We start from the raw sequence: 27,611 nt of genomic DNA on the forward strand, positions 1-27,611 counted from the left end.
TTATCCTTATCACTATATTAACTGCTTTTTTTATCTTTTATCTTATATATTTTTTTACTACTTCTGTTATTTTTCGTGTGTAATAGTGAAAGAAAATAGTAATACATAATACTTTTAGCAAGAGTCAGCAGCCTTTTAGTGGTGGTGTTGTCAGGTTCACTCTGGTATGGGGATGGTATTGGCTGCTAGATTTATTTACTGTGGTGTCAGTAGTAGCAACAACTACTTGCTGTTATTTTTTAAGAATGGATGCACATGGTAAGGGTTTGGGAGGATAGGAATTTATTTAGGGTATTTCACTTTGAAGCCCTCAAGCAGGTACACGGTGTATTTTGTACACCAAAATCCTGCTTGTGTGATTTTTATGATGTTTTTTGCAGCCATTCTTCTTGAATTTTAACACAAATAGTGATGCAGATCAGAACTTCAAATCTAATGATCAAGAAATACTCACTTTCACAAGATTATCATTCTGATATTTTAATGCATTTCCTGCTGCCTATGTTAGGCAGCAGTAAATGTATTCCATGAGAGTATATTCCATGTGCTGTAATTTTTGAAATTCCGAGGAGCAACTCCTTTCATATATCATAAACATAATGGTGAAAAGTAAAAGTCTGGAATTTATAACTAAAAGTGAACACATACGTTTGAGCTGAGCTTTAAATTAGAACAAACCTCAATGTTATCAAAATTTATTTTATCTTGTATTTTCCATGTACATAAACTAACCTCAGCATAAGCAAAGGACAAATAAAACTGTGTACCTAGCATACAGTTGACGATAAACAAAACGAAGCTACAAATAGTGCAGAGTTCGGTGCACTGACATTGAGAAATAGTTAATTTCATATGCCTTTACTTTTATAGCACTCATTTATTGACCACTTAAGAATAATCACATATATGCACAGCATATATATACAAGGGTGGTTTAATAAAGAATCGCCCTCACTTACTTCCACATATCGCAGAGTCCTGATATTTTGTGGGGGTAGCACCATACATATCTCTGTACTAAAGGTGTAAAATTTCAGCTCTGTGTTTTAATTTGTTTTTCTCTTACAGAGCTGAATGTGTGATGAAGTAGCATCATGGACAAAGTTGAAGCCAGAGCTGTAATCCGGTATCTGTTCCTGAATAAATCCACGAGGAGATGACTGCTGTATATAAGGATGTGCTTCACAATGCCTCATCCTATGGCATTGTGAAGCACTGGCATTTACAGTTTGGGCATGGTCAGACATCGGTAGAATCTGAGACCATTCCTATTCAGCCATTGATGACAGCACGATCAGAAAAGTGGAGTCGTTAATCATGGAAGATCGCCGGATAGCTGTGCGTGAATCATCCCAGGAGGTGAAGATTAGTGTGGGCTCTGTTGAAACAGTCCTTTACGACTAACTCCATTTACAGAAATTGAATGCAAGGTGGATTCCTGCATTTCCCGCTTATTGACTACTAGTTTCCAGAAGGCTGATCGACAACAGAAATCACATGAGTTGTTAGCCCTGTGCCAAAAAAATGAGGAAGACTTTTTCTCTCGTCTAATCACTCAGGATGAAAGTTGGATACACCATTTTGACCCTGAAAGTAAAAAGCAGTCCATGGAATGGCAACATCATCCCCCCCCCCCAAGAAGGCAAGGGTACAAACATCAGCAGGAAAGGTCTTGCTGACAGTGTTTTGGGATGAAAGGCGTAATGTTGACTGATTACCTGCCAAAAGGTAGAACAGTTATAGGTGCCTATTATGCCAACTTACTCACAAAATTACAGGAGAAAATCAAAACATGTAGGCGTGGCATGCTGTCCAAAGGTGTGAGAATGCTTCAAGACAATGCCCCAGTTCACACTTCTGAAATTGCAACAACACAAGTGGCCACTTATGGATATGAAATACTGCCCCATCCAGCCTACTCACCCGATCTCGCACCATCGGACTTCTTGTTTCCTTCCCTTAAATCATTTCTTCAGGGGGCCCACTTCCTTGACGACAAGACACTCATTTCTGCAACAGAGTCATGGTCCAAAGACCAAACTCACCACTTCTACAAAAACAGTATCCATAGCCTCATCCATCGATGGGGAAAAAATGTGTAAATCTGCACAGTGACTATGTAGAGAAGGACTAAAACCTGTGCCAAGAATCAACCAGCTAGCACATCTGCAGCTAGGTCAGGATGATTCTTTATTGACCCACCCTCATATATACATGTTAATTACAATTTTTTGCATATACAGTATATTAAGTTTTTTTTTGGTAGTTATTGGTGCATCGGCTTCTGTGGCCATAGTGCACCTCCCAAGGTTTTTTTGCAGTACTTTGATCCAAGCCTGAGGCGAGATTCGAACCCACGACCTTTGGGTTGCCAGGCAGGCGCTTTACCCACCCGGCTAGCCCGATCGGCGTATATTAAGTGCTCCTATTTTGGAGTTAAATGGAACATGGGCAAACCTGTCTACCTTTGTGGCATTTTATGTAAATGCTTGTTAGAACAATTAAATGAAGTTATCTTATAGTGTCACTTGGAGAATACCAGAGGTGCTGCATTTGGCACATGTGCTGTAGGTTTCCAACCCCTAGCTTTACTCTTTCCAGACTGAGTTTCTTGACCATACGTGTGCCTTGAGCAGTGAGTTTTTTTGATAGCATGAACTCTGTGGTGTGAGTTTCTTCATGAAAATTTGCATGTTCGCAAAAATGAAAACATTATACATAAATGCTTATTCTTATTTAACTTGGTTACTTGATATCAGAGTAAAATTATTTCAAAAATCAAATCTTTAAAAAAATCAAAAAAAAATAAAAATTCATTATTATTTTTATGTAATACATTATCCTATTTTATATATCTATTTATATATCACTTTATTCAATTTAATCAACTTCTAGATTTGAATTCCAGAGAATTGAGGCTGTTGTAAGCCAAAATTGGACAACAGTGGCTGAGAGGCATGATCTCTTCCTCTGATTTTAAAATTAGCTTTGTGCTGCCATCTATTGTAAACCATGTCTACAATTGTTTAGCAACAAGAATAAGAGATGGCAAGTGCTTACTGGAAGATGTGTAGCATATTTTGAAGCATTATTTGAAACATACCTGAAATGACTTCAAAAACATTTATATACATACTGTACTCCTCAGGAATCCAAGATACAAATATATGTGCTCCAGAAAATGTTTAAGTGTGAGAAATTTTGGTCAAGGAACTTATTCCTCATATATTATATTAAAGACAGTGCAAAAAAAAAAAAAAAAAAGTTTTATCTCGAGGAATTCCCATTTTAACATTTTCTGGGAACAATTTCTTCCATAAATTGAGGGATAAAAATTTCTTATAGAATGATAACCATTTACAAAGTTTGTTGTTCTGAGTGATAAGTATGTGTAAAGACCGAATATGTGGAATTAGTGAAAGACACAGAGACAGAGTATGAATGCTAAACTAATCACTCTTAATTAATGCAAAATATGAGTTTTGAAAAAATATATTTTTTTTTCATTTCTGAAGCTCACTGTGCATCTAAAGTTAATATATACATACATATAAAGCAAACTGTTAGTCAACTTTTTTTTTTTTTTTTTTTTTTTACTTATGGTAGCCCATACATCATAGGAACCATGAATCAGGCAACATGCTCTACAACAAACTTACAACTCCATCACAACTTCAGGTAAGTTTATGTTTAGACTTATCTGTGTCTTTTACTAATTATGACATTACAAAATTTGTTGTTTTTTAATAAAATATTTTGAAAAGCAAATCTTTGAGACTAAAATATACCAAATAGCTAATGTTATTTTTGCTTTCAAAATGATGAAAAGTAAGAGAACTTTTTTGTATTTTGTGGCCAGCAGGAATTAAACTGCTTAGTAACTTTTATAAATATCTTATATATCATATTTTATTTGCATATGCATTAAATTTCTTTATAATGCAACACTTTTGATGATATTATTTTGATTTGAGATAAAGCCTGTAAAATAGTGATAAAGCCTGTAAAATAAACAACTTTTTTTTTTTTTTTTTTTTTTTACGTAACTCCCAAACACGAGAGGTATTAGAACCTATAGTACATAGTACGTACCATTCTTGGGTTGGAGGTTGAGAAGATGAAAGAAGATATTTGTTGATATTGGACTTGAACTTCTGTAGACTGTAATTTTCAGGAAATACTTATGAAGGAAGGTTGTTCCAGAAAACGGCAGTTGAATGAATAAATAAGGAAAATGAGAAGTTGGACAGTAAATGGATGTTGGCTGGTGGCTGCACGTGTTTGGACTGTTTTGAAAGAGAGAGCGGGAATTATAGAAGCCAATTCAGAAGAACAGTGCCCATGGAAATACCTGTAGAAGAGGCATGCAGCAGAAACAGTACGTCTATGAGAAAGCGAGTGGAGAGACTCTGTTAGAGATGAATCATTAATTAACCTAACTGCCCTCTTCTGAATGGAATCAAGAAGCCTGAGAGAGGTTTTGGGTGCACCACCCCAGATGTGGGAACAATATTCCATGGTAGGGCAGATTTGCGATTTATACAGGGTGAGCAGCTGTTTGGAAAAAAAGTAATGCCAAGAGCGAAAGAGAAAACCAAGTTTTTTAGATGCAGAGGAAGCAATATTTGTGATGTGCTTGTGCCAAGAGAGATTAGAAGTCAGGGTAATCCCCAAAAGAGATATATCATTTTGCCTAGAAATCAGAGTGTCACCAAAGATAAGCATAGGAGCAGAAGAATCCTTTTTGCTAGATATAAGACAAGACTGAGTTTTAGAAGGATTGAAATCAACTAAGTTGTCTTTGCCCCACTGGAGAATTACCTGAAGATCGGCATTTAAGGAATTGGTAGCAGATTTTTGAGAAGTTGAAGCTGATTGAGCAGGACAAGGTTTTTCAAAATGGAAAGTGGAATGCAATGTGATATCATCGGCAAAACTATGGATAGGATTTCCAGTCAATGGAAGAAGGTCATTAATATACAAGAGGAAAAGAGTGGGGGAAAGAACTGAACCTTGGGGGACTCCGGCATTAGTGGAGAAGTAAGAAGACAGAGAGCCATCTACCATCACCCTCAGTGAGCGATCAGAGAGAAAACTGGATAACCAATTACAAAAAACAGATGGCAAACAATAAGATGAAAGTTTGTTTAGAAGACCTTTGTGCCAAACATGATTGAAAGCCTTTGAGACATCAAGAACAACTACTTGTGTTTCACCGAACCTTTCCATTGAATTAGTCCATAAATGGGTAACATAAGCCAGAATATCACCAGTGAATTGACACTGATGGAATCCATACTGGCGATCATTGATCAGACAGTTTCTAGATAGTTTAAGAGCTAGCGGTTAATTGACTTCTCCATTACTTTAGAAAGAGTAGAAATAATTGCAATGGGACAATAATTGGATGAGAGGGATTTGTCACCCTTTTAGGAACTGGCTGGATATGAGCAAATTTCCAAGCAGAAGGAAAAATACCTTTGGAATAAGAAAGTGAAAAAAGGTGGCAAATAGGAGTAAGTTCAGGAGCACAGATTTTGAGAACAAGTGGAGAAATACCATCGGGACCTGGAGCTTTCTTAGCATCAAGATTCGTCAAAATCCTTCTGACATCCTTTTGGGCCCCGGGTGCCAAGCAATTCTCATGCGATTAAAGAGCGTTTTTTGGTAAGCGACTAGGTTCTCTTTTGTTTTCTCCCTTACTTATTAAACTTTTTCATTAAGTAGCTTCATTTTCTTAAAAACACTAAGAATTGAGCCCAGAAGAAGGAAAGAACCTTTTACTTTGATTTAGTACTCCTACTAACTATACTAACCTCTACGCTTGGCCACAAGCGGCACTGCTCCTGCCTCCCCATGGCAGGGCCGGTAACCTGGGTAGTAAAGGTAAACCCCCAGGGCCAAAAGGAGCTAACATGGATACAAATAGTTATCCACCTTTAGAGCCATTGAGCTCAAGACAAGAGACTTCCGACATTGACCATGACTGTGTTCACCCAAAAAGGCTTCAAAGGGAAGCAAAATGTCCAAATGAGATACCAAATTTCTTGGTGGTACATTTGTTATCTGCCCCACCTATAGGCAAGTTATCACCATTCTTGATATAAAAGTGTTTAGAGTCTATTGCAGGGTCACCAAAAATGGTGAAGCGACTACAATCTGGAGACCTCCTGATCAAAACAGCCACCTCAAAACATTCTGAGCGGCTGTTAAATACAACATCATTTGGGGGGCTGACAGTATCAGTTACTCCCCACAGAACCTTAAATTCATCAAGAGGTGTGATCAGTGAGTGGGACTTAATTACAGTCTCCGAAGAAGAACTACTCCAAGAACTTAGTAGTCAAAAGGAAACAAGTGTAAAAAGAATCATGAGTAAAAAAGATGGGAATCTAACTCCAACTAGAACCATCATTTTAACATTCAGTACTCCAGACTTACCATCCTCAATCAAAGCTGGCTATTTGAATTGTCGTATTAGACCATATATTCCGAATCCCGTTCGTTGCTTCAAATGCCAGAAATATGGTCATTCACAGCAGGCATGTAGAGGTGACTCCATCTGTCCCATCTGCGGATCTAAAGAACATACTCAAGTTGATTGCTCGGCCGCAACCCCTGCGTGTCCAAACTGCAAGGGAAGTCACCCTGCCTTTTCCAAATCTTGCAAATTATGGATTACAGGGAAAAAAATTCAAAAATATAAAATAGAAAATAAAGTTACTTTTCCTGAGGCACATAGGCAAGTTATGTTGAGCATGCCTAGCAGTCGATCCTACGCTGTTCGCACTAGAAACTATGTATCTACTGGAGCACAAACAGATGTATCAATTCCACCTAATACCTCAATGGCTAATTCGGTTAAATCTACTCTTTCAAATTCAAAAAAAGAAAATCCTCAAAATAAAACTAACGAAGCTACAAATACCTCAATCAGTATCCCTAGTGATACTGCATCGGTCTCATATGACACAGAGCAAAGGAAATCTGACACAGGTTCAAAACAAATGGAAACTCCCATCAACAGTATGGAAGTAGATGAGCGTTTAGATAATGGGGAGCCCATTTTGGAACTCCATGCAAATGACACCATGGATTCTGTACGCCCCTATTTCCCGAAAAAAGATAAAATAAAGCAAGACAGACCGAAATGCTCCACTTCTAAAAAACAGTCAGACCAATCGACCACAACTAAACTCAAATAATGTCTAATATCATACAGTGGAACTGCAGAGGACTAAGAAGCAATTCTGACAACATAAAAGATTTACTGAATCAATACAATCCGATAGGAGTATGTCTACAAGAAACTTTCTTATCATCTGAAGCTTCACCAAAATTTACAAACTATACAATATATAGAAAAGACAAGATTTCGGAGTCTCCTGCTCGCGGCGGAGTAGCTGTGCTTATAAAATCAAACATACCGTCCAGGCAAATTCAGTTACAAACTAGTCTAGAAGCTGTGGCAGCACGTATTTCAATCGGTATATCAATTACCCTAACTTCTATATATATTTCCCCTTCTCAACTGTTTTCAAGTACAGAACTTGATAATTTGGTTATGCAACTACCATCTCCAATCTGCCTTTTGGGCGACTTCAATGGCCACCATCCATTATGGGGGTCGCCTGCAATTGACACAAGAGGCAAATTAATCAAAACATTCATGAATAATAACAACCTAACTATAATAAATTCTGGATCTCCCACTTATATTAACCTATCTACAGAATCTACTTCTGCAATAGACTTGTCAATCTGCTCACCAGCAATTCTCCCAAGTATGTCATGGTCAATGCTAAACAATCCTCTAAACAGCTATCACTTTCCAATCCTTTGCTCATTACAAACACGGGTAACTGCAAATCTTGAGCACCGATCCATCTGGAAGTTCAAGAAGGCAAACTGGGAGAGCTACTGTACCCAGGTCCAGTTAGAGAGGAGTTATGTTCAGCAACATCCAATTGAAGACGTAACTAACTACATTACCAATCAGATACTAAATGCAGCAAAAAAATTCAATTCCGAAGTCACAACCTCACAAGTGCTCCCACTGTGAGGTTGTGACTTCAGAACTGGTCACAACCAACCTCAACTGGTGGAATACAGATTGTTCTAATGCCAAGCGTGAGAAAAACTGTGCTTGGAACAAATTCCGTAAGTTTCCTACAACCAGTAATCTAATAGAATACAAAAAACTTAAAGCCAAAGCAAGGCAGATTAGGAGAAAAGCCAAACGTGACTCCTGGATCTCATTTGCCTCAACTATCACCAAAGACACTGACTCACGATTCATTTGGAGAAGAATTAAAGCGCTAAATGGAAAATTCACTTGACCATCCTCTCCAATACTCTGCTGGAATGGGAAAGATCTATTGGCACCTAAGGAAATTGCCAATGTGCTAGCAGAATCATTCTCTACAATATCTGCTTCCTACTCCATCTCCTTTCAGCGCATCAAGGCAGATGCAGAACACCACAAAATTAACTTCTTCACACGGCTCTCATTTCCATACAATCAACCATTTAATATAACAGAACTCAAAGAATCCTTAAATAAATCTTCAAATAGTGCTGCCGGCCCAGACGACATACATTACATCATGCTAAAACAATTACTTGAAGAGGACTTACGTACCCTATTGATCTTCTATAATCGAATCTTCTCAGAAAATGCTTATCCGCTTTCCTGGCGTCATTCTCTCATACTTGCCATGCCAAAACCAGGCAAAGACCCTTCTTTGGTTAACAATTATAGGCCAATATCTCTCACAAGCTGCATGGGGAAAATTTTTGAAAGAATGGTACATATGAGGCTTACCTGGATCCCAGAAGCAGAGAACCTTTTAACAGATCATCAGAGTGGCTTTCATAAGAACAGATCCACTCTTGATGTCCTTATCAAAGCTGAATCGAATATTCACAATGCCTTTGTCATGAAGCAACATCTAGTCATGGTCAATTTAGATATTGAAAAGGCATTTGATACTACCTGGCGACATGGTATTATTATGGACCTTTATCACCTAGGACTAAGGGGTCATCTCCCTCAGATAATTCAGAATTTCCTGCACCACCGCTCTTTTCAGGTCCATTATCAGAATGTACTGTATACACCCCATATTCAGGAAGAAGGAATACCACAGGGATCTCAGTGCAACGTTATTTGCAATTCGAGTCAACAGCATAACCAGAGACATCTCCAAAACTGTAGAGGCTTATATGTACGCGGATGACCTCGCCATCTCCTGCCAATCGCAAAGCATGAACACCATTGAGCGTCAACTCCAACTTGCCATTAACAGAATTGAATCCTGGATGTCACGCAACAGATATCGACTAGCTGAACAAAAGTCTACCACCACTCACTTTTGTAAGAAATGTGCTGTCTACCACCATCCTGAATTACGGCTAAACAATAGTTCGATACCAGTAGTAAACAGCATCAGATTTCTGGGCCTGATATTAGATAGTAAGCTTAACTTCCAAGCACATATCACATATCTATGAACTAATTGTCTAAAACACTTGAACATGCTTCGATCAGTCTCATCCATGTCGTGGGGAGCTGATCGGTACTCCTTACTTCACCTCTACAAATCTCTGATCCGTTCATGCTTAGATTATGGTTCTCCCGTATATGACTCAGCTAGGAAAAGCACATTAGATCGGCTAAATGTCATCCAGCACAGTGCCCTGAGGACTGCTCCGGGTGCATTCAGGACTTCTCTCATGCAAAGTCTTTATATTGAAGCCCACGAGCCTCCATTACATCTTCGTAGAAAAACATTATTGCTTTTCTATGCTTCTAAGATCCAGAGTCTTCCATCGCACCCCAGTTGGGAGTATCTTTATCACACTCAGTGGGATTCTTTTTATGAGAATAAGCCACATGAAAATCGACCTGCCTCACTCAGGATCAAAGATCTTATTCAGAGTTGGAACATTGATTTAGCTGATATTTTTCAGAACACAACTGCACCTGTTCTACCTTGGACGTATGTTTGTGCCTCACATGACACACATTTTCTCCAGTGGGGGAACAATGTCATACCCAATAACACGAGACAGTTGCACTCAGCTCATGGTACTCTTAACTCCCATGCCTGTAAAATATATACCGACGGGTCGAAAACTGACAATATGGTAGGTGCTGCAGCTGTTTTTCCTTCATGTACAATTTCAGCCACACTACCTTTAAAGTGCAGTGTCTTCACTACTGAACTTTATGCCATCAAGTTAGCACTTAGTAAGATTATTGAACTTTGCATCTCACCCACAATAATTTACACGGATTCCCTCATGCTATCTATGCCATAAGGAAGAATTTCTCCTCTTCTCATCCTACATTGAAAGAAATTCATTCCCAACTATTCTTCTGTAGCGTGTCGAATCAGTCAATCAGCTTTTGCCGGATCCCTGGCCATTCTGGCATTCCGGGAAATTAAAGTGCAGACTTTGCCGCTAAACATCCTCAGGTTCCATACACTGATTACAAGCCTGTTATTCGTAAAGCATGTTACGACAACTGGTCACAGATATGGAAAAGGAATACTAACAGCAAACTTTACCAAATAAAACAAGAACCAAAGCTGTGGTTCTCTTGCTTCAGACCAAACAGACATGAGGAAGTGGCGTTGGCAAGGCTAAGAATTGGCCATATGCATCATACCCATCTCTACTTGCTATTGGGAGAAAGCCCACCTCAGTGTTCATCCTATAACAGTCGGCTTAAGGTCCGCCATTTTATGCTTGATTGTCCCTTGCATTCAACCATCTGGTCAAACACTTCTCAATCAGTTTCCAGGCTTAAAGTATCACCTGATTTATCTCATATCCTAGAAAAAATGCAAATATTGAAGAACTTTTAATATACTTAAAATGTATTGGCCTCTACAAAAGTATATAATTTAACAACTATAAAGATAGGGTCATGCAATTAAACGATGAATAGACACAATTTGGTCTCAGTTGCCCTTGTGTCTTTAAACCCAATAACAACAACAACAACATCCTTTTGACGGAAGACCACAAGAAACATTGAATGGAGCATTTTGGGAATGGAGGGAGGTGTTTTACCAAGATCATTAATACATGAGTTGGAAGAAAAATGGGATGTTAGCAGGTCAGCTTTATCCTTGGCTGAAGTGACAACAGAACCATCTGGTTTGGACAGAGGTGGGAGCAGAGATGGGCAAAAATTGTGGCCAATAGCTTTGGCAAGAGACCAGAATGCTCGGCTACCATTAGGGCAAGAAGCAAGTTTTCTACTCTTAGCCTGTTCAAACTGTAGTTTGGACAGATTAATAACTGCTTTACAATTGTTGCGAGCTTTGGTGTAGGCAGAAAATGAAGCTGAAGAATTAGAAACAAGCCAATAACGATATGCAACATTCTTCTCTTGAACAGCCTTAGCACATTTATTGGAAAACCAAGGTTTAGATAAAGGACGAGATTTTAAAGAGGAGTGTGGGATAAAGGATTCCATTCCTGCAAGAATAATTTCACTGACACGATCTGAACAAATGTTGACATCAGAAGTTTTGAAACAGTAATCTGACCAAGGAAAAGAAGAAAAGAAATCTCGCAGGTCATCCCATTTTGCATTCTTGTAATGCCAAACAACACGAGGTTGGGAATAGCCATGAGATAAAGGATCCATTGCAGAAGAGACAATCACCATGTTGTGATCTGAAGTGCCTCTCACTAAAACCTCTCACTTCGACCATGTACTTAGAAAGTTTGTTTGTGAGAAAAAGATCAAGCGTGTTGGCTGTATGATTAGGATTGCCCAGTATTCTTGTAGGTAAATGAACAATCTGTGCAAAGTCATTAGTAATTGCGAAAGCCTCAGCATCTCGACCAGCTGGGGCGGCGTGACCAGAAAACAGAAGCTAGCTAGAGTTGGGAACATTAAAATCACCAAGGAAAATTACCTCACTGTTAGGAAAGTTGGACTGGAGAAAGTCAAGTTGCAAAGAGAGGAAGTCAAAGAGCTCCAAGTGATTAGTGGAGTTGGGAGAACGGTAGAGACAACAGATGAATTTGACACAATGAGGTAGAGAGATTTTAAGCCAGAGAAGATCGAAGAGAGTAAATTCCAAATTATCAAGTCTCTGACAGGGAATATCGGAATGGACATACACAGAAGTACCACCTTTGAGGCAAAAGGAATCATACAGCGAATAATTTGGGCATCTGAGATGAGCAGTAGTTGAATCAACCAATAACTGAGATTCTGTCAGAAAAAGTACATGGGGTTTGGCAGACTGCAAGTGGAAATGGACATCGTTGAGATTAGAATTGAGACCACGTATATTTGTGAAATGAACTAGGAAGTGTTTGGGAGGTTTAGATCTTTTCACAGATAAGCTTACTCTATTAGTTTGACAATGTATGGTGTATTCAATAGTAAGAAAAAGTGAGGGGGGACATGCTGTATGAATTAATGAAATTTTTGGATATGGCATACACATGGTAAGAATATACCATGTGTATATTCTTACCATGTAAGAATATACATGGTAAGAATATGTATATTCTTAAAAAAAAAAAATTGTTCACTGAAAAAATCCAACCTTTCTAAAAAAAAAAAAAAAAAACTGCTGCTTATGTAGTAGGTTTGGTTTTCTAGTGATAGTACTGTAACTACTACCTGTTACACCAACACATGACTTTGGCAGATTTCCTTATCAAATGCTAAAACTGGAAAAACAGATAATTGGATAGATTCCAAAGAAAAAGTAAAAAGAACCTGTTTTACCAATAACAAATAAAATACATTGAAACAATGTGGTTGTTTTCTATCTAACACCTAGCAGTTGAGAATGGATATCATTTAGCCTATGCTAACAATAGCTGGTATGTGGATTTTATATATAGGATATTTCATAATATGTGCGTACTTTAGCATTAGCAAGGGCACATGATGCAAGAAAGCAAGCTTATATAGCATCAGCCAAAAAAAAAAAAAAAACACCACACACACACACCCTTCTAATTTCACCCATCCACTCACTCCAAATGTTTGTCTAGTTCTGCCTTGAATCTGTTTAAGCTCTCAACTTCTACAAACAACAGATGGAAGTTTATTCCAGCAATCAACCACACGCTGGCTAAAGGCAAACTCCCACACATCTATCCTACAACTGTCTTCCCTCAATTTGAATTTATGCCCTCTCAGGCGATAATCTGACATGTGACTTTTCAAAAGGACCATCTGCCAGAAAACCAGGCCTACTATATACCATTCTGATATAATAGAAAAGTTTACTCAAGGGTTTTATTTATTAATGGAACTAGAAAACCCAGCATGATATGGTCACAGACCATGGCTGGTTCTAAGCATATTCTCTAATAATCATGGAAAGGAGAAGTTAGTAAAACTTGTGACACAAATTCTAAGCAAGAGGAAGAATCCTATCAGCACTGACCATGTGGAAACCATTCAAGGCTTTATACACCTCAATCAGATCACCTCGCAGGTGCCTAGTCTCTAGACACTGTAATTTGCAAAAAAAATTAAGCTTTCTTCATAAGAGTAATCCTTTGTTCCACTCACTAAGCGCCTCCGTAGCCAGGTGGGAAGGAGCAGCAGTGCGTAGCACACGCTTCTTGATTAGACCGGGGTTCGAGCCCATCACCACCAAATATGGAGGATGCGGAAAGGTCAGGGAATGACCACCGCATATCCCGGAGCAATATGGCCTTAGTTGCTAATGCTCCTAAAAACCCAAATAACAACAATAACAACAACCACTCACTAATCTTGTTTCCCTTCTATGTACTTGTTCCAACAGCTCTACATCCTTCTTAAAATGAGGCCTCTAGACCTGTATACAGTACTCAAGGTGTGGCCTGACCATTGCCTTATAAAAGCGGATAATCACTTTCTTATCCCTGCTAAAAAATTCCTGTATATATCATTGACAAGACACCATGAGCTATTCTTGCAGACCGTCTGCACTGCTCAGAAAATGTCATATCTGCCTGCACAATTACCCCCAGGTCCTTTTCACTCTCTACCACTGTCAGTGTAGTACCACACAGTTGATACGTTACTCTGGGGTTACTGCTTCCCATATGCAGTATTTTACATTTGTCAATGTTAAACTTCAGTTGCCACCTCTCAGCCCATCTGCTCAACTTTTCTAGATCCTGTTGCAGCAGCATACTGTCATTAACAACCCTGCCGACCTTTGTATCGTCTGCAAACTTGGACATTAAGCCTCATTTACCATCATCAGTACCATTATTGAATACAGAAAACAAAAATGGACCCAACACTGAACCCTGAGGGACTCCACTAATAACATTAGTCCATGAAGAGCAGTCTCCATTGATTACCACTGAATCATCCTTTTATCCATAGCAGCAATTTTCCTCCAATGCCACACTGCTCCAACTTGTGCATCAGTCTTCCATGTGCAACAGTATCAAAAGCCTTTCTAAGATCCAAAGATATGATATCAAAATTATTCTTTGCATCCAGTTCCTTTGTGACTACATCATTAGTATCCAATCAAATTTGTCAGACAAGACTTCACATTAACAAACCCATGCTGTGTCCGAGCTATAACCAAAGTCCTGTCTAGATGATCCCGCCATGCTTCTTTAACCAGTGCCTCCATTAATTTCTCTGAAACAGAAGTTAAACTAACAGGTCTGTAATTACTTACATTTCCCTTTGTCCTCCTTTGTGGATTGGGGTCACATTTGCACATCTCCAGTCCATGGGTACCTCCCCTGAGTCTAAGGAAGCTCTCATGATTATGGCTAAGGATTTGCTTACTTCCTTTGCTGCCTCCTTTAATATAACTGGATAGATTCCATCCACCCCAGGTGCCTTTCTTATGTTTATCATCAACAATTTCTCCTCCACTTTACTCTCAGTTATTATAAGATAATCTAGCCTACTGCCAGAGTTAATAATACACCTCTGGCATTGCCCTCCTCGAATAACCCCTCACATGTGAATATCGATGCAAAAAATTCCTTTAGTTTGTTAGCTACCTGAGCAGAATCATCAACAGTTGAACCATCCATATCAAGTGTACCAATCTGATTCTTCCCCTTCCTTCTAGAGTTTACATAAGTAAAGAAACTCTTTGCTGTTTTTCTTTGCATCCTTTGCCAAAGATTTCTTGTAATCTGGCTTTGCCTGCCTAACCTCCTTTGTGACTTGGTTACAGACCAGCTTATATCTATCAGGGCTTCTGTGTCACCCATTAATTTATATGTATCCCATGCATTTTTCTTCTCTGACACATGTCTAATTAGTTCATTTGACATCTATTTAGGCCTAAATCTTGAACAATATTTCTTAGTTGGTATGAAAAGTCTAGTAGCTTCCAAGATTAATTCTTTGAATGCTTTCCATTTTGAATTTGCTGTTGGTAACATCATCAGTTGGTCCCACCATATAGAATTTAAAATACTGTTTCAGACCTGCATAGTCACCTTTACGAAAGCAAAAACCCTTCCCTTTACCCCTGATGGTGGTTACCTCTTTCAGTAAATCCCACTTCAGCACACTGTTATCACTGCCACCTAGTGGTTCCTTTATCTGCAGATTCTTAATGCATGAAGAATCACTTCTGATAATCAGATCTAGAGTATTACTCCTCTAGTTGCCTCACGAACATGCTGCTGTAGAAAAAAAATCATCCAATAAATCCGCAAAAGCCTTGCTAGTGTGTGAGTGACCAACCCACAAGTTCCAATCAATATCTGGGAAGTTAAAATCCCCCATTATAAGACATTTTGATTTATAACCCACTCTATTTCTCTGTACAATTGTTCGTTGTACTCATTAGCGTCATTAGGCCTATAATGCACACCTACTCTCATTTCTTAATGTCTAAGTTTGCAGATGATACAAAGGTTGGCAGCGTGAGTAATGATGGTATGCTACTGCCACAAGATCTAAAAAAATTAGGCAGATGGGCTAAGAAATGACAATTGAAGTTTACCATTGACATATGCAAAGTACTGCATATGGGTAGTAGTAATCCCAGAGTAACATACTAACTGTGTGATATGCAGTACTCACAGTAGCAGAAAATGGAAAAGACCTGGGGTAATTGTGCAGCCAGATATTAAGTTCTCTGAGTAGTGTAGACAGGCTACCAGGACAGGTCATAGAGTTTTGTCAATGATATATAGGAATTTTGATAGCAGGGATAAAGATAGCAGGTGATTATCCCATTGTATAAGGCAATGGTCAGGTTGCATCTCGAGTACTGTGTACTGGTCTTGAGGCCGCATTGCAGAATTGCAAACACTTTCAAATTCAACTCTAACTCAGCTTTTTTTCAACATTGACCTGTAATTGGGTAGCTAACAAACTAAATGAATATTTTGCATCGACATTCACACATGAGGAGTTATTCAGCGAGGGGAATGCCAGAGGTGTATTCAACTCTAGCAGTAAGCTAGAGAATCTTGTAATAACTGAGAGCAAAGTGGAGGAGAAATTGTTGAAGATAAACACAAGAAAGGCACCTGGGGTGGATGGGATCTATCCAGTTATATTAAAGGAGGCAGCAAAGGAGGTAAGCAAACCCTTAGCCATAATTATGAGAGCTTCCTTGGACTCAGGGGAGGTACCCATTGACTGGAGATGTGCAAATGTGACCCCAATTCACAAAGGGGGATCAAAGGCTGACACAAGTAATTATAGACCTGTGAGTTTAACTTCTGTTCCCGGAAAATTAATGGAGGCACTGGTGAAAGAAGCACTGCAGGATCATCTAGACAAGACTTCAGTTATAGCTAGGACACAGCATGGTTTTGTTAAGGGGAAGTCTTGCCTGACCAATTTGATTGGATACTATGATGCAGTCACAAAAGAACTGGATGCAGGGAATAACTTTGATATTATATACTTGGATCTTAGAAAGGCTTTTGATACTGTTGCACATGGAAGACTGCTGCACAAATTGGAGCAGTGTGGCATTGGAGGCAAGTTGCTGCTATGGATAAAGGGGTGGTTGAGGGGGAGAAGACAGAGAGTAGTAATCAATGGACACTGCTCATCGTGGACTAATGTTATTAGTGGAGTCCCTCAGGGTTCAGTATTGGGGCCTTTATTGTTTTCTGTATTTATAAATGATATTGATGATGGTATATCAGGCTTAATGTCCAAGTTTGCAGACGATACGAAGGTTGGCAGGGTTGTCAAGGACACTACTGACACTATGCTGCTGCAACAGGATTTGGAAAGGTTGAGCAGATGGGCTTCGAGGTGGCAAATGAAGTTTAACATTGACAAATGTAAAGTACTACATATGGGAAACAGCAACCCCAGAGCAACGTATCAACTCTGTGGTACTACACTGACAGTGGTAGAGAATGAAAGGGACCTGGGGGTGGTGGTGCAGGCAGATATGAAGTTCTCTGAGCAGTGCAGACGAGCTGCAAGAGTAGCTCATGGTGTATTGTCAATGATATATAGGAATTTTTCTAGCAGGGATAAGGAGGTGATTATTCCCTTGTATAAGGCAATGGTCAGGCCACACCTAGAGTACTGTATACAGGCCTGGAGGCCTCATTTCAGGAAGGATGTAGAGCTGCTGGAACGAGTACAGAGAAGGGCAACTAGATTGGTGAATGGGACAAAGGGGTTCTCTTACGAAGAAAGGCTTAAGTTTTGCAAATTACAGTGTCTGGAAACTAGGCACCAGCGGGGTGATCTGATAGAGGTGTACAAAGCCTTGAATGGTTTGAGCATGCTCAATGCTGATGGGATTCTTCCTCTAGCTCAGAAAAATCACCTGAGAGGGCATAAATTCAAATTGAGGAAAGACAGATGTAGGATAGATGTGCGGAAATTTGCCTTTAGCCAGCGGGCGGTTGGTGGGTGGAACAGACTTCCATCCCTTGTCGTGGAAGTTGATAGCCTAAATAAGTTTAAGGCTCAGCTGGACAGGTATTTCGAACGAACAGAGGGGTGAAGTGGAAGTGGTTATTTTTATTTATTTATGTTACTTTTTTTTTTTTTTTTTTTTTTTTTTTTTTGGCTGATGCTGCATAAGCTTGCTTTCTTGCATCAAATGCCTCTACTAATGCTAATGCTAATTGTTGAGTAATTCCGTCAATCTCATACTCTTAATATCATTAGTGCCAACATATACAAAATTATCACCCTTTGTGCCCTTAAAAGATGATATCTGCTCTACAACATCATGAACCTTTGCCTCTGGCAGACATACACTGGTCCTGTTCCACCAATCTTTTTTGCACAATATGTTCCCCATTTCCCTGACAGTAGAGCCACTGACAACAACTAGTTCCTTTGGGACCAGTGCATTCTGCCTTGGGGGTTGCCACTGTGTTGCAGGATATTCAAGTGCAAGCTCTGGCATTGATGTGGGCAGCTGAGAGCTTGATGGGCCCCCTCAATTTAAATCCTTCGAGGGCATCTACCCTGTCCTTTAAGCTCTCATATAAGCCCATAAGGACTCTGAGTTGGCACCTGATTTCCTCACACTCCTTACATCTTGCACACACAAAGACATTCCCCTTGGCAATATCATGTCTTATTCCTGATTGCTCCACAAACATCAAACAAACAGTGCATTTCAAAAGGCTGTGATTCAGTTGTGAATAACTGCTATGTGAAATAGAATAAAGCAATCCTTGGGAATAATTTGATTTAAAAAAAAAATTCATTTTTTCCCTATAGTTAATTTAAATTTTAATTAGCTGTAATTAATACTAAACACACTGCATATAAATAATAGTGCAGTATTTTTTATTATTATTTTTTTTTTTTTGCTCAGTAAGTTTGAGGAAATAATTAATAGTTCAAACATTTTCAACCTTTAGATGGATCTTGTGTGCAAACCATATGGAACCTGTTAAAGGATTTCTGGGACGCTATCTGCAACGTAAACTTGCCAGTGAAGAGTCCCAGAATAAAATCCATAATTCTGAACTGAACAAGATTGTAGAGTGGATGCCCAAAGTTTGGCAACATGTAAATAAGTTCCTAGAAGCTCATAGTTCTTCTGATGTCACCATAGGTTTGTTTATATAATACTTATCTCAAAATGAAAATTATTTTTTATATATACTATACTCTATAAAAGAGGGTGCCTCCCTGATTGGAGGAAAATTCAATGAATGTTTAAATATGTAAAGCAGTTTCACTTTGAAGTTGATCATCCAATATCAGTGGTTTCTGTTCCATGATAGTTAATGTCCTCAAGTTGACTGTTGCAACATGTCAACTATTTTTACAGCATGTGAAAATGAAAGACTGAAGGTGATCCTGCAAAACTGGTAATGTCATCCTCATGCTCTTAGAGACACACTTGCTTTGGAGTTGCAAGAAGCTACAGGTCTTCCTATAAATGCTTGTAAAAGAATAAGAGAAGTTTACCTCAATATGATATGTAGAACACTTCCATATGATACTCTCCAGAAATTAAAACGAATAAAACATTAATGCAAAACGATTACAGTAAAAAAATAAACTGAGAACAATTAAAAAATCAATTGAACACAATTAAAAATTAATTTAAAAAAAGTTTTCAAAGTAAATTTTAAAAATTACTTTCCTTTCTTTCCTTAGGAAGGAAAATCGTTTTTTAAAATTTATGTTAACTTTTTTAAAATTAATTTTTAATTGTGTTCAATTGATTTTTTAATTGTTCTCAGTTTGTTTATTTATTATTTTTTTTTTACTGTAATCATTTTGCAGTAATGTTTCATTCATTTTAATTTCTGGAGAGTATCAAACAGAAGTGTTCTACGTACCATATTGAGGTAAACTTCTCTTATTCTTTTACAAATATTGAAATCAATGTAGAATGTATTGAGCATCATAGGATTTCTGATTTATACTATTAAATAAATTCTTGTACAACTCATAGAGAGTTGCATGCCATGAATTACTACAGTCGAGTCATAGTTTGGTAATCATAAGCACTGATTACCAAATCCAGTGTGTAGAGAAAATTATCATAGTACTGGGACCACCAAAGCTGGACTGTGTCCTAATGAAAAGCAGTATTATGGGGTGATGTGTTGCAGAACCTGCACTTCCAGTCAGGTGGTCATTTTTCAATCTGAAGAATATCTAGCAAGTGCTTCTGGCTAGAATATGTTACCTTTGCAGGGTCCTTGAGGATATCACAGACATTCTCTCAGATATGCTAAACAAGCTGTACTGGCTACCTAGGAGTCTAAAACGCCCAATGGTACTAATATTCGGGTGACATTCAAGTCAAGTAGACGCAATTTCAGCGAAGTCCGGATGGTCTGTGACAGCCAAATCCTCTGCCTGCACCTTCATGATGGTGGGACTGTTAGTAATCCTGGGTATAACCTCCATGCACAAGCACACTGTGAGTGACCACCCAGGTATGAACCAACGTAAGCAGGGGTCAAGGTGTGGCACCCACACCACATGGAGGAATGCCGCCTCTCTGTGTTACCAGGCAATACTAGGTGGTCGACTCTCATTAACCGGTGCAGTACCACCACTTTGCTTATTGGAGGCTTGAAGTGGTGAAACCCATGTTTAGTCTCTAGAGCTAAGTTCCGGTCAACCCTTCCCCATCTCTTCTATCATGCAGTATGACTGACGACTTTTGAGGTTATGATGAACATCATGGCGAGATCCAATCTTCTTACATTTCAAGGGTACAGCTCTAAAACGGTGTTCGCAGGCTGGCCGCTAGTTAGTACACCGGACCGGACCGAACCTATTGGTAACTCTTTAGGAGGCTTCCAGATCAGCTAGTGTATAATCTTGCTACCTCTACTCTGCTAGATAGTGACTGGAGGGAGTCCGAGTAGTGTGTATGTGGGGGGCATTGTCAAGGATCTGGTTATATTCTTACCAAGTGTACACCATACATACATACTTCATACAGCATGTGTCCCTCCCCCTCACTTTTTGTTACTATTGAATACACCATAAATTGTCAAACTAATAGAGTAAGCTTATCTGTGAAAAGATCTAAACCTCCCAAACACTTCCTAGTTCATTTCACAAATATACGCGGTCTCAATTCTAATCTCAACAATGTCCATTTCCACTTGCAGTCTGCCAAACCCCATGTACTTTTTCTGACAGAATCTCAGTTATCAGTTAATTCAACTACTGCCCATCTCAGTTGCCCAAATTATTCACTGTATAATTCCTTTCGCCTGAAAGGTGGTACTTGTGCATATGTCTGTTCCGATATTCCCTGCCAGAGAATTGGTAATTTGGAATCTCCTCTCTACCTCATTGTGTCAAATTCATCTGTTGCCTCTACCATTCTCCCAACTCCACTAACCACTTGGAGCTTTTTGACTTTCTCTCTTTGCAACTTGATTTTCTCCAGTCCAACTTTCCTAACAGTGAGTTAATTTTCCTTGGTGATTTTAATGTTCACAACTCCAGCTGGCTTCCATTTTCTAGTCACACCGACCCGGCTGGTCGAGATGCCAAGGCTTTTGCAATTATCTAATGACCTTGCACAGATTGTTCATTTACCTACAAGAATACCGGACAATCCTAACCATACAGCCAACATGCTTTATCTTTTTCTCACAAACACCCCTTCTAAGTACACGGTCGAAGTGAGTGGTCCTTTAGGCATCTCAGATCACAACTCGTGATTGTCTCTTCTCTAATGGAGCCTTTATCTCATGGCTATTCCAAACCTTGTGTTGTTTGGCATTACAAGAATGCAAAATGGGATGACCTGCGAGATTTATTTTCTTCTTTTCCTTGGTTGGATTACTGTTTAAAAATTTCCGATGTCAACGTTTGCTCAGATCATGTCAGTGAAATTATTCTTGCAGGAATGGAATCCTTTATTCCACACTCCACTTTAAAATCTTGTCCTTTGTCTAAACCTTGGTTTTCCAATAAATGTACTAAGGCTGTTCAAGAGAAGAATGTTGCATATCGTAATTGGCTTGTTTCCATTTCTTCAGTTTCATTTTCTGCCTACACCAAAGCTCGCAACAATTGTAAAGCAGTCATTAATCAGTGCAAACTAGATTTTGAACAGGCTAAGAGTAGAAAACTTGCTTATTGGCCACAACTTTTGCCATATCTGCTCCCACCTCTGTCAAAACCAGATGGTTCTGTTGTTACTTCAGCCAAGGATAAAGCTGACCTGCTAGCATCCCATTTTTCTTCCAACTCGTGTATTAATGATCTTGGTAAAACACCTCCCACCATTCCTAACATGCTCCATTCAATGCCTCCTGTGGTCTTCCTTTAAAATGATGTCAGAAGGATTTTGACGAATCTCTATGCTAAGAAAGCTCCAGGTCCTGATGGTATTTCTCCACTTGTTCTTAAAACCTGTGCTCCTCAACTTACTCCTGTTCTTTGCCGCCTTTTTTCATTTCCTTATTCTAAAGGTGTTTTTCCTTCTGCTTGGAAATTTGCTCATATCCATCCAGTTCGTAAAAAGGGTGGCAAGTCCCTCCCATCCAATTATATTATCGTTCCATTGCAGTTACTTCTGCTCTTTCTAAAGTAATGGAGAAATCAATTAATGGCCAACTTAATTGATAACTTAATTAATGACTCCCCTCTAATGGAGTCTCTTCACTCTCTGTCTCATGGACGTACTGTTTCTGCTGCATGCCTCTTCTACAGATACTTCCATGGGCACTGTTCTTCTGAATTGGCTTCTATAATACCCGCTCTCTCTTTCAAAACAGTCTGAACACTTGCCACCACCAGCCAACATCTATTTACTGTCCAACTTTAAACTCATAGAACCAACTTTTCATCTTCCTGGTTTATTCATTCAATTGCCATTTTCTGGAACAACCTTCCTTCATACATATTTCCAGAAAATTACAGTCTACAGAAGTTCAAGTCTAATGTCAACAAATATCTTCTTTCGTCTTCTCAACCTCCAACCCAAGCACAGTACTAAAGGTTCTAATACCTCTTATGTTTGGTGTTTTCATTTAAAAAAAAAAAAAAAAAAAAAAAAAAAAAAAAAAAAGGGCGATATTTATGCCATGGACTCAGTCCACTGATTGCAATGAATGGAACTGTGAATGTTAAGTCTCACTTTCATGAAATGGATAATGTGTATCCTACACGATAATGTCCCATGTCACCAAGAATTACTTGTCCCATGATCTGTGGAGAGTAATATCGGAATATATCGTGGCCATCAGATCAGAAGAATTCACAAGAGAAAATCGCCAAGTTGTGATCCAAGATGTGTAGAGAACTACTAACGTTGATTGTCTACATTGAATGGTTTTGGTGAAGAAAAGCTTAAGAGTGTTGGGTGTGGAAGGATTGTCTGGTTTTGGCAACATGAAATGGCATCGTATTTAGCAGTCATGAACTTTGGTCACTCAAAGTGCAAGCACTTATGCTCCTGACCACTTGGCTTATGGCAGCTGAATTCAAAGTGAACCCAAGAAGACCCTGCATTGCTACAACTCTTTGCTTTGAAGAAAAAATGAAGTACCATATAAGTTTTTATAAGAAATTAGATTAGTGTATCCATCCCCATTCTTTAAAGCCAAAGATGGCTTTAAAGATTATTTATTAATATTTATATTGTAATTCATTACTTCTACCAAAGTTAGAATTAAACAGACTCAAACTGTATTATGACTTAATTGAATGGAGTAAAAATATATCTTGATAATGTAATTTCTCTAATTTTTTTTTTATTTCTAAAATTAATTGGTTATCTGAAAACTTCCCTTTCATTAAATTTTACACGGAATAATTTTATTACTTCTTTTTATGTAGTGACACACACTTCAGATACAGAGAGCAGAAATCTTAAATTTCACAGGAATGTGATGCTCCAAATGATATTGTTGATAAGTATTAATCACAAGTGATAGCATGTTATCATGATGACATGTCAACAAATGTTTGATATGTGTCCCTTTTGAATCCAAGATGCAGTGTGTTCATTGAACATAACAGCATCAATGATTATATAGAGCTACTGCAGATAGTGGCCCTTAACAGCTCTGAGGGTTCTATAATCTGACATAAGGCTTTTTAACCAGAGGACCATTTTTCAGAAAATCAGGTCATTATTATGAACCCTATTCTATGTTAGAGATATTTGTTTCAAATTAAAGCTGAGTTTGACACAGAAAATTCAAAAGAGGAGGTTTGTGAAGCAGTGTAGAGTTTAGAATACCACAGGTATGCTAAGCTCTATACCATTTAGCTAGGTAGAAATCTCCAACTTCCTAGACAAAATAAAAGAAGGGGGAAAGGACTTCCTTATCCAATTCTGATGGATAGAAAATAAATTTGTTAGCAAGTCCTTTAACTCTTTTCTTATTTTATCATTTTAAAACATTAATAAGGTGCAACTTTGATATAATATGCCTCTTCATACTGTGGTATCAGATATACTGCAGGTATATCTGAAGATATATATACTGTACATCCCACAAAACAAATTATGAAAACAAAAGTAGTGTGTTCAAAGATGTAGTAATTTCATATTGGAAACTGAAAAAAGTGAATACTCTATGTACTTTTATCTACTGTACATCCTACTACCATATTTCCAAGAGGGATAATTAGCTAAAAATTGGCTGTATATTCATTTCGATGCAGATTTGATTCATTTGTAGACTCATCAGAGACTAATTGCTGTAGATACCCTGTTTCTCCCCTCAGCTAGAGATGTAATAAAAGAGTATCAGTGGAATGCTCATTATAAAGAGCTACCTCCAGAGGGGAATATGGCTACCTTTCGTCAAGTGTATTACATTAGTTAAAGTATATTTTTGTAAGCAACAGCTCATGACATCCTTTCTTCAACTAGAAATTACACTTAGGATAACAAAAACTGCTAAGGACTAAACTTGACAAAAATATACATCAACTGATAAGTGGTTTTTGGAGAAATCATGATTTGGTCTTATTTAGTTTTCTCAAAACATGGTAAATTCTAGGGCATTGGAAATAAATACACAGCAAAATTTAAATCAGTAAGATGGAAGTAATAGCCACCAAAAGAAAAATTTATACATTTGAAGAAAAGTTAAAGATTATCTAGAGTTCAGAGTGGCTAAACAAGGTGCAGTATATTTTATGAGTGTGGGTTTCCAGAAGGAACAATCAGCAGTTGGATGAAAGAGGAAGGAAAATTGCATTCATTTGTAAACTCCGTGGAAGATGAAGAAGGCCTCGAAAGAAAAAGCTATACGTGTAAAAACAGTGATGTGGACTAATGCTTATACAAGTGGTTTCTACAGAAGTATAGTGAAGGAGTACCGACAAATGGGGTAATTTTGAAAGCAGAAGCACTTAAATTTCATTAGCTACTTGGTGGAGATGACACATTTAAAGCTTCAGAAGGGTAGCTAACTTTGGAGATAGGCTTGTCATGGGATATCCTGGGTCAGTCTTGTAGGTGAATCTGCATTTGGTGACATTACAGTAGCATTTCCTGAATTTCTGCATAATGTGGTTCAAGCTGTTGAATTCACAGATGAATAGTTATATAACTGTGATAAAACAGTGCTGTACTATAAACTTCTCCCCAACAAGTCACTGGATATTAAGAAGGCACCCCACCCAACAAAGTGGGCAGGAAAACTAACAAAGTGAGAATTGCTGTGTTACTGTGGTAAAAGGCATTGGTAAAAGTCAAGTTCCCAGTGTTTTAAGCACATCAACATGAAATCTCTACCTGTGATTTATAGAAATAGCTCTGACATTTGGATGACGAATTATATTTTTGCTTCATGGTTTGAAAGTGAGTTTGTACCATTGGTAAGATGCCACATACTTTCCAAAAAACTTGAAGAAAAGGCTTTGTTCTTGTTGGATCACTGCCCAGCTCATCCTTTGTCTGATGTCTTGAAATCAAAATCTGGCAAGATCAGAGTTTTATTTCTGCCAAGGAAACATAACTGCACTAATTCAAACCCATGAATCAGGGTATTATTTGAGCCTTCAAAGCCTACTGTCATGGCGAGCTACTTGCTAGTGTTGTGAACTCAGAAATTCAAGTACTAGAGAATTTCTGAAAACATTAACACTGAAAGACGTTGCATAGCATATTGGATTAGCATGGGAGAAAGTAATCTCAACAGCAGTTGAAAACTGCTGGAAAATAAGAGATCACTAATAATAACCTTGAATTAGTAGCAGGAAATTTCTGTGTCCTTTTAGTCCAGTTCACCCCATGATAGAATTTGTGGTTTCATCACACTTGTCACCCTTTTTTTAGATATCTGGGTTTGAATCATGTTGGAGGAATTCTTAAAAGGCCTTGTCAACTGGAACAATGCTTAGTCCCAAGGTGGAGTAGCATTTTCTGGGTTTTCTAGTCTGAAAACACATACTTATATAATACATTTCAGAATCATGGCAGTGTTCCTAGCCTGATTTTGCTACAGGACCACCTCTGATCAACAGGCAAAATGTAAATTGAATAAGGGAAAACTGAAAACAGTGCAATCAGAAAAGTGTCAAAGAAGTAAATACACACTTTATAATACTTTATTTATTTTAAATGTCATGATAAAATACAGGTAATTAATGCTTCAGGTATTAATGTTTCTAAATAAATGTCATGATAAAATACAGGTAATTAATGCTTCAGGTATTAATGTTTCTAAATATAGAACAAATGAATTAGTTTGATCCCCCCCATTCCTAGCATATACTAAACCTATTCTCGCCAACACTATTGCAAGCAATTCCTTCCAACGATCTACAATACACTGCCTGAAAGTAAACTTTGTGCGATCCATGTTGTTTACTTTTGGATTTACAGCTGAACGAAAATACAACCCCTAGATGCTTTGTTTATCTTGCATCATCATTAAGCAAGAACTAGTCTTACTGATCTAGAGAAATTTTAGAGTAGCCAGTAAAATATAAAAACAAATGCAGTACTACAAGTGGCAGTAATCATTAATTTTTTTTATCAAGATAAGTCATGTAAGCAGATATATATTAGGCAATTTTTTAAAATATTCTTAATTCTAATAATTAAAAAATTAATTACTTAATATCAAATAAGTTTCACATTAATTTTCTGTATAGCAGCTTACTCCATATGTAAATCAATGTCCACTCCAGCAAGACTGATACTACTGAACAGCTATAAAAGCAATGGAACTATCATAAACATGATAGTTGCAATGGAACATATATATATATATATATATATATATATATATATATATATATATATATATATATATATATATATATATATATATGTGCATAAAAGCAATGGAACACATATATATATATATATATATATGTGTGTGTGTGTGTGTGTGTGTGTGTGTACACACACTGTATATGGTATTTCAGTTAAAAGGCACTGGGGTCTATCATTTATTTTTAGGTTAGGCTATTTGTTGTCTGGATTTGATTTTTTTTTTTTTTTTTTTTTTGTTGTTGTTGTTGTTTCTAAGATGAAATTTTTGAATTTTATATTAAAATTGAACTAACTGTTACCATTTAGATTTTTTTATTTCTAAATTTAAAATTTTTGTAATCAGCTGGTTTTTTTTTTTCTCAGTGGAAAAGCTGCTACCCTCAGCTTAGCCTAAAAACATCAATATAGATTTGGAATGAACACAAAAAACTGATTTTATTGGGGGGAAAACCACAATGTTGTAGG

General features: G+C 37.9%; 1 protein-coding gene across 1 annotated transcript in view; it reads left to right on the top strand.

Annotated features, from left to right (window-relative positions):
- Positions 1–27,611, top strand: part of LOC150087929 (uncharacterized) — a 347,547-nt gene that overhangs the window by 313,248 nt on the left and 6,688 nt on the right. Inside the window, exons 29-30 of the mRNA XM_090369967.1 lie at positions 3,607–3,678; positions 18,832–19,028. Of these exons, the coding sequence (XP_090226093.1) occupies positions 3,607–3,678; positions 18,832–19,028 (269 nt within the window). The remainder of the gene's footprint in view (positions 1–3,606; positions 3,679–18,831; positions 19,029–27,611) is intronic.

The sequence above is a fragment of the Mastigoproctus giganteus genome, chromosome 3 (genome assembly GCF_048544385.1).
Source record: "Mastigoproctus giganteus isolate SK-2022 chromosome 3, ASM4854438v1, whole genome shotgun sequence".
Lineage (NCBI taxonomy): Eukaryota > Metazoa > Arthropoda > Arachnida > Uropygi > Thelyphonidae > Mastigoproctus > Mastigoproctus giganteus.